The sequence below is a fragment of the Physella acuta genome, unplaced genomic scaffold (genome assembly GCF_028476545.2).
Source record: "Physella acuta isolate Inbredline_101_S28 unplaced genomic scaffold, ASM2847654v3 ptg001638l, whole genome shotgun sequence".
Taxonomy (NCBI): Eukaryota; Metazoa; Mollusca; class Gastropoda; family Physidae; genus Physella; species Physella acuta.
In genome coordinates, this window is record NW_026733152.1 from 54,175 (window position 1) to 69,711 (window position 15,537).

Below are 15,537 nucleotides of genomic sequence, written 5' to 3' on the forward strand. Positions count from 1 at the left end.
ATACGGATCTACGATTTTGATAAAATACTTATATATAACATTTCATCAACCCAGCTGTAACGGTACTCGAGTTATCGTGTTTACACACGGACACACACACACACAGACATACGGACAAGATTGCAAAATTATGTTTTTCCGTATCAGTGAGATGTAAAACGTCGAGATTTGCAAAAAATCTCGATTTTTTTTTTTGCACGATTACAAGACTTTCTCTATACTTCGTAGATCTATATACGAGAAAGTAAAAAGAATAAATCACATGTTCCTGTTTATTAATAACTTATAAAATGCGAAGCTTAACAAATAACAGGAAGTTAAAAATAAAGCCTATTTGTAACCAGGCAACCTTTGACGCTGTCATGTCTAACATCTTCAACACTGTAAACAACGCTTAGACATACAGCACTTAAATTTTAAAATAACTGTGATTTCTCATCCTCGACAAATTTATTTAAAAACCTGGATAATTCAGTAAGTTTGGGCACTTGATTAAATTGAATGCACAGAGAATTAACTTATTTTTAAAACCGTATTTAAAAAAAACCAAAAAACGGGCTCAGAGTTACTCAGTGTCCGAGTTAGTGAGTTAGCAAGGATATTTTATTTATTTATTTTTATACAAATTTAATTGATAGATAACATTTGATCAGTGATAGATCTAGAAATCTAGATCTACTTGAATTTGATGGCGATTTCAATATTTTTAATCATTTTATTATTTGCGTTAAGTTTTAAGAGTAAGACTAAGACAATTTCAAGATTTGAAGACAATTTTATATTTGAAGTGAATTTTTAATTTTTAACAATTGAATTTAGAAAGTTAGTTTTATTTAAATTTTAGAAAGTTGGAGTTAGTAATAGAATAGTTCAGTGTATAGTATAGAGTGACTGATAAATAGTTATAGAGACAGAGTAGAGTGATAGTATTTTTTAAAACTTATTTTAATTTCTGTAACTTGTCTTTAATCAATGAGCCTATAGTAGTTAACTAACCTTATTAATTAGACTGTTGCAGTGTATTAACTTAGAATTAAGGCTTAATCCTAAGTTAATTAATAAGTTTCTACAACAAACTAGGGCTAGAGGTCTGACTATATTAGTATATTTAATTTATTTTAGGCCTATACAGACCTATATTAATTAACAATAATTAACATATTATTTATAAGGCTTGTAGAAGTTGTAGAACTAAATTCAAATTTATTATGGATTTGAATTATGTTTGTTTATTTTTCCTCTAGTGATATTATTCAAGGATGGCGGCTGCAGCTGTTTCATCAAATGTTGAAGAAAATATTCGTTTGCTTGTGCAAACTAAACGGGTCCGTGTCAATGAGTTTTTTCAAGACTATGATAAATTAAGATCTGGCTATGTTACAGGTACAACAAAATTGTTTTGTGATAGTATTGTAATTCTGGTAAAACACAAATCTTCTTCTACTGAAAATATCTGTTTGCGATCCATGTATCTTCTAAGGGGCTCATTTTTAAAATAACATTTCTAAAACTTATTTTATATTTATGCTGTGTTTATATTTAAATGAGAACTTTACATACATTTAATGACTGTAGTAAGGAAAAGGATTTGAGCAAACATCTTAAAAAATCATATTAAATGTTTGTTTCAGTCTCAACTGAAAAAAGTATATATGATAATATATTGTTGTAATCCAAAGATTAATAGTATCAGGACTTTTTGCTAGACATTTTATAATAACCTCAGCCCTAAAAATAATAAGTAAAAATTTAAAAAATAACAAATTAAATTTTTTATTACTCATAGAATTATACTTTTAATACATTATTCAGTGCCCCCAAAAGGTAATAATTTTTTCCCACAGGCCCACAGTTTTTTCGATGTCTTTGGCAAACTTTATCTTTAAAACTCAGCGAGGAAGAAGAAAATGCACTTTGTCTCAAGTATGGCATAGGAGAAAATGGAAAAATAAATTATAAAAGGTTTTGTGATGCTGTTCAAGTCAAATTTGAGCCTAAAAATACCTATGGACCTCCAGATGTACAGAAATTGGTACCTTTGGAGTAGTAAGTTGAATTATAAGTAATTATTTTTTATTTAAAATGAGTGAAATCCTTTGGCTTGCTGCATAATTAATAAGTGAATTGAAAATTAGAATTTTATTTTTAACAGCATGATGTTTAGTGGATGCATGTGAGGTAATTAATGCAATTACCACTGATTACTAATAACTGGAGCAAAATTGATTTTTAAAACGTATATAAAGCTCAATATGGTGACTTATAAAGGATTTTATGAACTGTAAATTTGATCTTATTGTTTTTGGGTGTTAAAGGTCAATGTATCAATGTTTTTTGCAGCCTAGGCACATTGAGAACAAAACACCCATTGCCAGTTGATGAGGAGGCTAGGCTTGTAGGCATTTTACGTAAAATGCAACAGTATTACAATGTCCGGGGCATCAACCTGCGGACACAGTATGAGGACTTTGATAAACATCACAAAGGTGTCATCTCAGAAAGCCAGGTAATTCTGTGTTTTACATTTTTTCAAGTTTAAGCACCCCTTTCCATATAGTGTGGTCAGGTTGCAGAACACTGGCCTGCTAACCTCAAAGTCTCTAGTTCATACCTTGATCTAAACTTGTCTAAAGGCCATGAATCCACCCAGCACTGATGGGTACCTCACTCATGTTAGGGAGTGTAAACGTGGCTGGCCATAGTGCTGACCACACCATCCTTTCATATGCTGAGGTCATGAAACATATTAACTCTACACATCTGCCCTATAGATCATTAGTTCTAGAAGTAGAAATTTACTAAATTAACTTTCAAGCTATTTTTCTTAAATTTATTGTGGTAAAAGTAAGACCTTGTTATTTTTAAAAACACCATTTTGATTTCTATGTTTTTTTACACTTAGCCAATTATGTTTATTATGTTTGTAGTTTTATCGAAATTTTCCTGGACCAATGGATCTTAATGATGAAGATATGAAAGCACTCGTAGAAAAATATGGTGATCCAACATGTGCTGGCTTAGTCAATTATTTAAATTTACATCATGATGTAGTGGCAGTTCATAACCATGTCAAGGGAGAAAAAGTTCCAAAGGCAGTTGCAAAAGAAAGAAATGTTGACTTGGTGCCTCTTTTTGTAAGTTATTTTTTTTTTTTTTTTGTAAATTTTTTTTTCCAGATTTTAATTTTAATGGCATATGGAAGATTAGAATTTGGTCAAATAAAATAAGAAATTATACATATTTAAGACATTTTCATAAATTAGATCTTAAAACCTATTTTCACTGTTTGCTTGATTTCTCCATTTGTATTGATGATTTGTTGGATTTCTCCATTTTTAATGATGATTTTTTTTTAACAAAGTTGCTTTTGTTTTATATTTAGCCAAATGCCGATCCAACACTTGCAGAAATTCTAGACAAAGTAAGAGTGGCTGTTTATAAAAATGGAATTCGTACAGTGGAATTCTTTAAAGATCATGACAAACTTAGAAGTGGCATCATCACAGAAAATCAGTTTATTTGTGGCCTAGCATTAGCATGTGGTAAAGAAGCACATCTCACCCGTCCTGAAATTCAAAAGGTTGTGGAGTTTTATCGACTCCCTGACGGGAGAGTTCTGTACAAGGATTTCTGTGATCTAATGGAAAATGGTAAGCCTTACTTAATTAAATTCAATTTCAAATTCAAGTCCATAAATGAAATATTTTATTAAAATGTAAATATTTAAATTGTTTCCATTTTTGTTTCTTTAGCATTTAATATTCCTGATCTTGAAAAGAAGCCAACAGAGACTGTACAAAGACCTGCCAAGGGAACACTATTCAGGGTAGCTTTAATATTCCATCTATTTGTTAGTGTTATTAGTAGTAAAAAGGTAAAATGTAGCACTTCCCAATTTGTTAGGACTAAGAGTACAAGTTACATTTAGCTTTCGCATGCAACTGAAAACAAGTAAACTTGAGAAACTTTTGGAATCATTGCCTTAGCCCATTTAAGCAATTTTTTTAATTGCAACAGTTTAATAAATGCAGTTATTAACTGCTACTGTTCATGTATTATTCAGTTTGACTGACCCATTATTATATTAATTATTAAATATTAGTTGGTGATACCATGTGTTGTGATTACTGGGTATAGGCACCTAAACTTAATAATAGGTACTTTTTTATCTCTTGTTGTTTAGGGTCTGAAGAGGCTACAAGAAGATGATGAAAAGCGCATTTTAGAAATTTTGGATGCCATCTCGAGCAAAGTTTTGAAGGAGAGAATCTTGATGTATCAGTACTTTAAAGATTATGACAGGGTTTGTACAGTTGGATTAGCTTTCTTGTAGAAACAAGTGAATATGTTTTAAACGCATGCAAATGATAACTTTAAATTTTGTATGATGTGCAGTATTGCAACTAAAATGTTGATACATTTCAGTCCACTGCATACACTCGTGTAGTCACCCCTTCTCAATTTGCAAGAATTCTTCATTTTCTGGGCCTGGATATTTCTCCAAATGATCTCAAACTGTTGATGACAAAATTTGAGGATCCATCTTCAGGCGACGTCAACTACCCTGCATTTGTGCAGGCAGTGGACAGAGGTCAACACATTTTACCATCTTTTCTAGAGCTTTTAGTTATATTTATTCAGGGTGGTCATGCTCGTTCCTTAAAGCTAATGGTTGCTAATCCAAAAAGCCCAGAGTTCAAATCCCTAGACAGCAACCCATCAAGGAGAGACAACTCTAAAATCAAACAATTGCAGCCTTTTAGTTTGTTCTTGGTTGGACAAAGGCTACAGAAGCTAATCCAGAAAGAAAAGCAGGCTAAAATTGGAGTCAACTATCTATATGTTGCATAACAAGTTGACACGTGATACTTAATAGTGTTGGAGGAAATCCCTCCCAACATTACAACTAAGAACATAGAAGATTGTTACTTTACTTATAGAGCATAATTATACACAAAGTTGTAACCTATATTATTATTTTAGAGATACATTAGACCAATTGCTTGACATTTTTCATTCAGCTCACAATTCTAATGTATATGTTGTGAAAAATTAATTTAAAATTACATTTAATGTTTGCCTGTAGCAAACCATACTTCTTTAATAACTCTTTATTTGCTACTTATTTACTGTTTTGTTTTTATACTCAAACATTTGTTTTGTTAAAATAGTACGATAATAAAATATTTTTAAAAAATTTGTCCAAAAGACTTTGTTGGCAACACTGTGGACTCATCAGAGGATGAATTTAAAGTCCGGCCACCGCCAGCTGTCCTAGCTGAAACCAAATGGCTGGAGAGTCAACCTGTTTCATTTGAAGACCTTCTGGCAAGAATTCGTCACATCGTTCTAACTAACAGACTCAGGGTACGATCTCATTTACCTGTCAGATAGTCTAATCACAATATTTATTTCACATAAAAGTACACTCCTTGTTCATCTGACATTTACGGGTCAGTGTGGTCGGTTTAGTAAAGCTAAAGATTGTTAAACTGAAAAGTCTTGAGTTCGAACCCCCCGACAGGTGAGGCTCAATAGCTGGACACAGCAACCCTTCTGAAAGAAAATTCTCCAAAATCAAACAACTACTGGGGTCGGCGTGGTCAAGTCGGTAAAGCTCATGGTTGCTAAACCGAAAAGTCTCGAGTTCGAACCCTCGGGCAGATGAGGCTCATTAGCTGGGGACAGCCACTCTTCTAGGAGAGACAACTCCAAAATGAAACAACTGCTGCCTTGTAGTTTGTTTTTGGTTCGACAAAGGCTATGGAAGCAAATCCAAAAAGAAAAGAAGGCTGAAATCGGAGTCAATGGACTCAATGGCGCATAACCAGTTGACATGTATCCTTAATTGTGTTGAAGGCGTGGTCGAGTCGGCAAAAAGCTCATGGTTGATACATTTGAACAGTCTCGAGTTCAAACCCACTGGCAGATAAATCTCGATCCCCTTCAATACTAATAATTAAGAACGAAGAAGAAGAAACAACTACTGCTTTGTAGTTTTTTCTTGGATGGACAAAAGGCTATGAAAGCAAATCCAAAAATGAAAAGTAGGCTGAAATTGGAGTGTTGTGTTGAAGGAAATCTTCCGATATTCCAATTAAGAACAAAGAAGATGTGATATTTAGCATGTAATTTTTTAAAATAGTGTACAATGCAGTGACTAGTTAAAAGCATTTGTAATTGTAATATATTTATTACTTTAAAAGCTCTGTATTATATAGCGTATAGCAGTGTATAAATAAATCCTGCTGACTTGTTTCTCAAATTTTTCAATGATTATTACAGATTAATGAATATTTTCAAGACTTTGACAGCTTGAGAAGTGGATCCATAAGCACAGGTCAATTCAGGCGTGGGCTTGCATCTATGGGACTGAGCAAATTAGGTTATCATGACCTGAACGACAACCAGTTTGAATTGCTAGCAGAGCATTACAAGAATCCCACCAAGCCAGACCAGATTTTATGGATGAATTTTCTAGCTGATGTTGAAAGCGGTATGTGCTTATACTTATAGGGCTAAGTTCTAGTCATATGTTTTGTACTGTTAGGGAATAAGGAAAAATTAGAAAAGCTGTAAAAGTTTAGCATGAAGTTTAGCATGTGTTGCTATGTAAAGACCAACAGACAGATCACAATGTAAATACAGGAAGGACTAAGGATGCAACTGAGATGAAGGGATATAGAAGAAGGGAGGAAACTAAAGGGAAACTACTTTGTTGCATATCCTACTGAACTTCATTCATTAACAAGGTGGAGAAGTTGTGGTCACTCTTGAATGACACCCACATTAGATTTTGAATTTGGTACACTGATATACAAGTCATTCTTAAAGGGAAGCTACTGTGTTGAAATTCACTTCTGACAAGGTCATTTCTAAGAATTTAATTTTTGTTTCTAGTTTTCACACAATCTGGTTTAGAGAAGGTTCCATCTGCAACTGTACCTCCACAAGAATGTTTTAGAGTACCTAAACCAGGAACCATTGACTGGAAGAATGCTTCAAAAGACCACATAGATCTCTACAATGCAACAATGGACAGAATCAGAAAGAGGGTAGAGCACAGACGTGTGTTATGCAAGCCAGTTTTTCATGACTTTGATAAGTAAGGCCAATACACTCTTTACTGTTTTTTTTTTTTTTAAATTTTGCCTATAGCAATTGTATAGGACAGCATGGTCATACTGTAGAGCACTTGACTTCTAATCCAAAAGACTCATGCTTAAACCCTGAAGTTAAGTTCGAAGATGTGTACCTGACTTAGGGTAAATAAAGGTGTCTGGGCATAAGACTGTCCATACTATCACCTCATGTGCCAAGTCACAGAAACAGTGAACTCAACATCATCAGCCCCCATGGGCCATAGGTTCAAAAGGGCAATTTTTACTTCACACAACAATAATATTCTTTGACTTTTGTTTGACAATATACAAAGCCACAAACAGGAATTCAATTGGAGCTGTTTCCAAGGAAAGTTTTCTCTAATGTGGGCTGGGTGGATTCAGGGACTTCCACTGACTTGAACCCGGATTTGAACTTGAGACTTTTGAGTTAGCAGTCTAGCGCCACCTAATCTATAAACAACTTTAAAGTTGTACTTAGCCTAATTGAAAATCATCCCATATTGACCTGTATTTTAACATATATTACACATCAAATCCAAAGTTTTCTAATGTGGCTATAAACCATAGTAAGTAGACTTCTGCTGGAGCTCTGCTTTGACTATTTTCTACAAAAAAAACCTGTCACAAATTATGATTTTGTTCTAACTATTGAGGCATATTTTTCCCAGACACAACATGGGCCACATCACAAGGACACAGTTCCGCCAGTGTTTGACTATGCTGGAAATACCAGTGGAAGAGCCTGAAATGCAGGCACTTGAGTCTCTATACTGTAATGATTATGGGGTGGACTACTGTAAGTTTTTGGCTGACTTACAGCCTGAGGAAGATGTGCCATTTATGTATGTGAAAAGAATGGAGGAGGTTAGAAAAACAAACAAGAAAAAAACATTGCCAGAACAGAATGCTAAAGCAGATTTGGAAAGTGTTCTGCTTAAAATTAAGACTAAAGTAAGTCAATTTATTTGATTAATATTTTTTCCCTTAAGGCCTAAAAATAGAATTTTCTTTCCTTTTCGTAAATAACCTTTGGCATATTACATCTTTTTAATGTTCACTCCCAGTAAAAAAAAATTACTATTGAACTTTTTTGTCTTGATCAGATCAGAGTAATTAAAATCTAAACAATAACGAACAACTCCTGTATATATACTTTAACTTTTGCTTTAATTACTATCAATTTAAAATCAAAAAGAATAGAATTGTTTTTTTTTCTTGATTGACCTGTAAAACATAGGCAAGAATTAAATAAATTATTATTTAAATTATTAAATAATTTATTTTCACAAACTAGGTATTCAAAGAAAGAATTCGTGTTTATGAATTCATGAAAGATTATGACAAGCTGCATTCTGGTCGCATGCTCAAAGCTTCTTTCAGAAGAGCTCTAAATTTGGCCAGGCTTGATCTTCTAGAATCTGAAATGGCTATACTGGAAGACAAGTAAGTAAAGACATGAAGAAACATCATGAGCTAATTGTGAATAATTGATTTATCAAACATGTTAATTATGTAATCATAAATCTTTTGTCTAAGCAAGATTTCTGCTTTCCTTATGGTTTTAAAAAACAAATATGAAGTGGTGTTTAATCAGAATTAAAAATTTTTTTTTATGTGTATCAGGGAAATAATGCATTTTTCACACATTTATAACTAGGTTTCAGTCCAATGCAGATTTTGAATATGTTGAATACTTAAAGTTCTGTCAAGAGATTGAATCAATATTTACCAAGGATAACCTCGAGAAAACTCCACTAGAAGATCACTACCAGCTGGCAGAAGAATGGAAACCTGCTCAGTTGACAGAACCTGAAGAGGAGCAAGTTAAAAAGTGTCTGTTACTCATGGCTGAAAAGGTACAGGTCAAACTGTTATTTAATTAATTGTTGAGTAAATTATTTTAATGTTCTTCAATTATGTAGTTCTTACTGCTTTGTTGAGCGGTAGAGTGTATGATTGCTAACTTCTTAATTTCCGAGTTCATTTCATTTTATATTTGTAAATGATTTTTTTTCAGGTGTACAAAAACAGAATGCAGCTTTTCCCATTGTTTGAGGACTATGACAAAGTCCACAATGGTGCAGTGTCCCAGTCCCAGTTCCGACGAGTCCTCATGGAGCTAGAACTGGCTAATTGTCTACGAGACACAGACTTTAAGTTGCTCTGGAACAAATTCCAGGTCCAGATTGGAGGGCGCACAGACACCAACTACATTGCTTTCTGCCAGACTGTGTATGAACTGGCAGGTTTTGACCTCAGCAAACCTTAAATGTCCATTGCACTTGATCATAATATTACTAAAACATAATGAATGTTTAAGACAGGACATATAAAGTAAGAATTTCGTATGTGGATTTTTAAAGCTATATGTACAGTGGTTTTATAATCTTAATAGAAACTCAAGTACTGACATTTCAGCTGAAAGCTTGCATAATATAAAATAAGACAAAGTAGCAAAAAGTCAGTTGTTAAACATGGATTTTTTTCAACTCTTTTTTTGAAATGGTTTTGCTAAAGTGTAAAAAAAAACACTTTTTGATGCACTCTACTCTAGCCATGTTGCAGCATTGATCTTAAGTGATATTTATTTTTTAAAACTTGTTATAGGTAGAATATCTATTGAAATATGTTTGCATAAATCTATTTTGTACCTTACTTTTTGTATTTTTTTTATGTGAAATGAGCTTTGATTATACAGTATTACAGGTAGATGAATTCTAATAGCATAATTGATGAGGAGATGATGAGACTTGGATTATTAATTACCAAAATTTTTTAAACTAAATTATTTAGTAATTGGAGTGACCAGCTAAACTTTAAAGCATTAGCATTACTTATTTACTCTTTTTATAATAAAGGCTTTGATAACAATTGTTTTATTTAAAAGAAGCCACTTCTACATTCTGTTTGTGATAGTGATAATTAAACAATGATCATGTTTACAAATTTTATATTTTAAAACTTCCGACCAAACAATATTTACAATTTTTTAAAACTATTGTGTTTACAGCCATGGTATGCTAAATAAAAATTGAAAAACATTACAATCTGTTATTTATATTGTTTAATGTGGACGAACATATCTTCTATGCTACACAATGCAATACCAAATTGAACATGATAAATGCATGACCAATCATTGGACATTTACTGATACCTCAACCGGATACAAAGGCTAGACACACAAAAGTGCTACATTACTTAATACTAACCCGAAAATTTCCAGTTTGAATCTGAGTTCTCCTCCCTGAGTCCACCCAGCTCTAATGGGTACCTAACTCATGTTAGGGAAGATAAAGGTGGCTGAGCATACCCCTGACCACACTATCCCTTAATATGCAGTGGTCACAGAAACAGGTAACTCTACTTCACTTGCCTTTTGGACCCTCAGGTTTGATAAGGGAACATGTCAAGCTTGAAGGTGTAGTATATCATGCATACAAATATAGGAGTTTAAACCAAAATGACTTACCAAAAGCATTCTTCTTCACTCCTCTGGGCACAGTAAGGAGCACCACACGACAAGGGTAATTTTTATAATATCAATCTGACATAATTTTCATCTTTTGCTGAGTTTGCTGATGTTTTTCTATCTAGAGATCTACCACACCCCCCCCCCCCCCTTTCCTGCCAGGAGCAAGCCCATTGCTCACCAGACAAAATTTAAAAAAATACAGAATTTATATAGAAAATATATACTTTAACCCGTGTCCACATATATATATATATATATATATATATATATATATATATATATATATATATATATATATATATATATATATATATATATATGTATATATATATGTATATATATATGTATATATATATATATATATATATATATATATATATATATATATATATATATATATATATATATATATATCTTTGCACATATAGACCTATATTTAGATTTAGGCGCGTAATTTTTTTTTAGATTAGACCCCCCCCCCCTCTATCTCCCCTGTCCACAGTGACGTAACAACATTGTAACCAAGATGGACAACGTCCACGCCACCCCCTCCTCCCTCCTCCACGACACCCCACTGTTTAAGTAAATAAGTCAAGCACTTAAAACAACTGACGCTTTTTAAAAATAATTTTTAAATTGTAAAAAACAAAAAATCGTAATCTTAAGAACGTAATAAGCTGCTGCCAGTTCAATAAACAATGATTTTTCTCTAGTGCCCCCGTACGACAGTGTGAGCAGATGCTCGTACACAAAGAAAACACGTCTGGTATTCAGTTCTTTGAGAACACCATGTTCTTTTCTGTTCTTAGCTTGTAGAAAGCGCTCTCGTCGTTCATAACATGACAACTGCAGACTCTTTGGAGATCACCGCGACCCCTGTTAACTTTCTAAACTAGGGTGCGTACTTTATCTCAAATTTCTACAGATCTGAAATTTGCACCATTTTTTTTTTTAGAAACTTGACACATTGAGTTTGCAGACTAGACTGGTATTCCCCTTGTGTTGGCGAAATATTTTTTCAGACGTCCACGTCATTTCTAGTCGCTTGGACCCTATTGTTCACTAAATAAGGGGCAGCATACCACGACATTGTATTCGTCTTGTTGCACATGGGCCGGCTAATATATATATATATATATATATATATATATATATATATATATATATATATATATATATATATATATATATATATATATATATATATATATATATATATATATATATATATATAGAGAGAGAGAGAGAGAGAGAGAGGCGTAGCGAGGGGGGGGGGGGGCGGGGGGTGCGGACCGCACCGGGTGACACCATTTAGGGGGGGGGGTGACACCAAGGCAAAAATATAGCCAAATATAAAGGGAAAAAAAAGGGGGGGGGTGCAAATCGAAAGTTTGAGGGGGGTGCAAATCGAAAGTTTGTCCCCGGGAAGGGTCGCTACGCCTCTGGGGGGGGGGTGACACCATTAAGTGCCGCACCGGGTGACACCCGACCTCGCTACGCCACTGTATATATATATATATATATATATATATATATATATATATATATATATATATATATATATATATATATATATATATAGGTGCCGCACTGGGTGACACCCGACCTAGCTACGCCACTGGTCACAACATCTGAATCCCCCCCTCCCCTTTATCGTCACAAAATTACGGAACCCCCATCCCCCTACGAATGTGGCGTCCCGTTAGATTGAACATGAGGTACGTTGGTCTTTTTGGAATATATTAAAGAGCTGAACATAGTTATTAACAGAGGTAATTCTTCCAGGCATCTCTTGCCCCCCCCCCCCCCCCCGAAGAAAGTCTACCCCCCTAAACGAAATGGAATTTATATAGAAAATATACACTTTTAATAATGTCCGCCCCCGGAAAATTTAGTCCGCCCCCCCCCCCCCCCAAAAAATTTCAAGTGCCCTACCGGAGAAAAAAGTCTGGAAGAAACACTGGTTATTAAGTGATGGGTTTGGTTGTAAAATGTAGCATTTTTGTGCTAAATATTTACAAGATTCCATACTCTTAGTAAAAAAAATAATTTAAGCCTAAATAGTTATAATTAAAAAGAAATTCACACTTAGTACTTTAGTTTATTTTCTTTTAATTTAATTTTAAATACATAGTAAAATCAAAAGAAAAAGAAACCCGTTGCGGCTATCGCAGGAAGTCTTTGCAAATAAAATTTTCTACCACATTTGATTTTAGAGAAAACGTAAACTTCCTTTTCCGCTTTTACGCCAATCGAAACCATGGTAGGTTATAATAAATAAAAATAAATCTTATTAAATCCATCTTAATTGTTGTGTTCAAGAATAGTTCATCTAGTTTAACAATTACCCCTTAGAGTGTGCATTGTGTTAGCCATGTTAATTTGATTGTGATACGTTTTTGTCATTAAATAGTTGACTACTTAAGAAACCGATTGATGCCCAGTAATGGAGCTTACTTGCCATCAAATCTATACTTAGATCTAGATTCTAGCACAATTCTACAATTCTAGTTCTCTTTAGGTGTAGATAAGAGAATGTCGATATTTCACAAGACAGTATTTGTCGTTTTCAGAGTTTAGACAATGCCAAAAATAAAAAAAAAATACTGATTCTTGAGAGCCAAATGTGAAAATTTCAATTTGCAAATGGCCGAATTGTTTCTTGTAAATTTGAAGTTGACCACTGTTTACCACTGTATGCTTCTAGATCTAGTTGTGTTATTGACAAATACCTTTTTGTATCTCGCTTTTTATTCCTGCAAGATCTCTCTGGGTTATTTATTACATTTTTAAAAAGTTTGAAATAATCTAAATTAATCATGATCATTTCAAGATCCAGTTCTCAGCCTTCCTAGTTTAGCAATACTACAGTTGTACAAATACATTGTACTATAGATATAATGTCTAGTCAAAATCTAATTCAGCTCTTGTATATTGTTTCTTTTCTTAGGCTGACGGCGTAGCTACCATTAGAACTAGAAAGTTCATGACAAACAGATTGCTTTGCAGAAAGCAAATGGTAAGTAACTTTGGCCATTGGACCTGTAATTTTAGGAAGGGTGTCACTCCAATATGTTTTCAAGGTAAAATAATCATTTTATATTAATTTATTTCAAAAGGTTGTTGATGTACTTCACCCTGGACGTGCTACTCTTCCCAAGACAGAGATCAGAGAAAAGTTAGCTAAGGTTTACAAAGTGACAGCTGATGTTATTTTTTGCTTTGGGTTCCGCACACATTTTGGTGGTGGCAAAACTACTGGATTTGCTTTGATTTACGATACTCTAGACAAAGCCAAGAAGTTTGAGCCCAAATACAGACTTGCTAGGGTAAGCTAAGCTTGATGTTTATTGTACTAGTTGCGTTCTTTAAGCAGCAATACTGACTTCAGGTCCAAAAATGGTGTAAGTTATATTTTTGTAAGACGGCATGGTCTAGCGGTAGAGAGCTGTACTGCTAACCCGAGTCTTGAGTTCAAATCCAGGTTCAAATCAGTGGAACGTCCCAGCTGTGATGGGTACCTAACTTTCGTTAGGGACACAAAGGCAGCTGGGCATAGTGCTGACCACACTATCCCTTTATATGCCAAGGTTAATGAATCAGATGAACTCTACTTCATCTGCCCCATGTGCATTGGACACAAATGGGATTAAGATTATATTTTTTATTGTATTGCCAATCTATAATGGAACAAATGAACATGCATTTCTACTTTAATCATACCTTGGTGGTAGATTAGAGTGGTTTAATGTAGAATGTGTACATTTTCCTTTCCTTTAATGTGTATTTTGGAAGTTTGTCTGCAAAAATTCAATTCTTTCTATATTATACTTGTATTTGCTTTTGTGAAAGGGGATATTGGGGTTTGATTCTTGCGGTGGGGTAATTTAAATTTTGCATTGAGGGGGGGGGGGGCACTTTTTTCTCCAATTTCAAGTAAAACATTTCAATAGCAATGATAAATGTCAAAAAAGTTATCAGTTTCTGTAATGTGGTTTGCAATTTTATTGGTTTGGGACATATGGCGATGTAATCTAGCTTTCAAAATGCATCAATGTAGTTTTTAATTTTGGTTCTTCATCAATCAATACACAAGCTCACTAGCCAAATAAAATACTTCATCAGGCCTTATTTTAAAAATTCTATTGTGGTTGGCAAGAACTGTTTTCTGATTTTTTTGTTGTTGTTATGGGCTAATCTTGTAAATCTATTTAAAAGGACAATTTCACCTTGATTTAAAGCCCAATGGATCATTGTATATGTCATTAATACACTTTAATTGTTATCTTTTTAAAGCATGGACTTATAGAACTCAAAAAGCAAGGTCGTAAACAAAGAAAAGAAAGGAAGAACAGACAAAAGAAAGTACGCGGCACTGCTAAAACTAAAGTTGGTTCTGGAAAGGAGAAGAAGGTATAGTATTATTTTGACCTACATTATGCAGATATTTTAGCTACTTTTTATTAGATCAACATGGATTAGATGTTTGTTTTTTCTTTCTCATAAATTTCTAGATGTGCTGATAGGTTAGCTTATTGGTTGTATGAAAAAAATTGTTGTTGTTTTCATCTGTTTGAAAATATAAATAAAATATATTTTTTTTCAGTCTTAAACAAGGTGAATGTATATCAAGATGTGATTTCATAGCTGTTCTTTGTGGAATAAACATTACAACATTACACAGATCATTTGTTGGTTATTTCTCTTGTAATTAGTGTTGGTTTGACTGATTCAGCATACACACCTGTAGAAAAAAATGAACTAAACTCAACACAATTGGCACCATCAGCAGATATTTATCTTAGGGATATTAAAATTAAATCTTTTGATTTCGAGCTGTTGTGTAAAATTTAGTAGTGAGTTACAAAATTACCAGTTGACACAGTTTTTGAGGAACAGTTTTTTTTTTTTTTTTTTGGATCAACTGAACCGTAGTTA

General features: G+C 33.5%; 2 protein-coding genes across 2 annotated transcripts; both read left to right on the forward strand.

Moving 5' to 3' along the window:
- The first annotated feature begins 344 nt into the window (after window positions 1-344).
- Window positions 345-10,154, forward strand: LOC131929482 (uncharacterized). The gene is made up of 16 exons (XM_059285726.1): window positions 345-474; window positions 1,245-1,383; window positions 1,845-2,046; window positions 2,341-2,506; window positions 2,928-3,134; window positions 3,383-3,650; window positions 3,753-3,826; window positions 4,184-4,303; window positions 4,426-4,591; window positions 5,210-5,367; window positions 6,286-6,496; window positions 6,901-7,105; window positions 7,793-8,075; window positions 8,419-8,567; window positions 8,782-8,980; window positions 9,142-10,154. Exons 2-16 carry the CDS (start codon window positions 1,260-1,262, stop codon window positions 9,391-9,393), a joined length of 2,784 nt encoding a protein of 927 aa, XP_059141709.1. The 5' UTR covers window positions 345-474; window positions 1,245-1,259; the 3' UTR covers window positions 9,394-10,154.
- A 2,596-nt stretch (window positions 10,155-12,750) lies between these two features.
- Window positions 12,751-15,278, forward strand: LOC131929479 (small ribosomal subunit protein eS24-like). Its single transcript, XM_059285719.1, has 5 exons — window positions 12,751-12,862; window positions 13,550-13,618; window positions 13,719-13,928; window positions 14,896-15,012; window positions 15,206-15,278. Exons 1-5 carry the CDS (start codon window positions 12,860-12,862, stop codon window positions 15,209-15,211), a joined length of 405 nt encoding a protein of 134 aa, XP_059141702.1. The 5' UTR covers window positions 12,751-12,859; the 3' UTR covers window positions 15,212-15,278.
- Window positions 15,279-15,537: the final 259 nt, after the last annotated feature.

Excerpts from the sequence above, each read along its gene's own strand:
- LOC131929482 (XM_059285726.1), top strand. The coding sequence starts at position 1,260 with ATGGCGGCTGCAGCTGTTTCATCAAATGTTGAAGAAAATATTCGTTTG. Across the intron at positions 3,651-3,752 it reads CTGTGATCTAATGGAAAATG|CATTTAATATTCCTGATCTT; the intron begins GTAAGCCTTACT and ends TTGTTTCTTTAG. Across the intron at positions 8,981-9,141 it reads TGTTACTCATGGCTGAAAAG|GTGTACAAAAACAGAATGCA; the intron begins GTACAGGTCAAA and ends ATTTTTTTTCAG.
- LOC131929479 (XM_059285719.1), top strand. Across the intron at positions 13,619-13,718 it reads TGCTTTGCAGAAAGCAAATG|GTTGTTGATGTACTTCACCC; the intron begins GTAAGTAACTTT and ends TTATTTCAAAAG. Across the intron at positions 13,929-14,895 it reads CCAAATACAGACTTGCTAGG|CATGGACTTATAGAACTCAA; the intron begins GTAAGCTAAGCT and ends ATCTTTTTAAAG.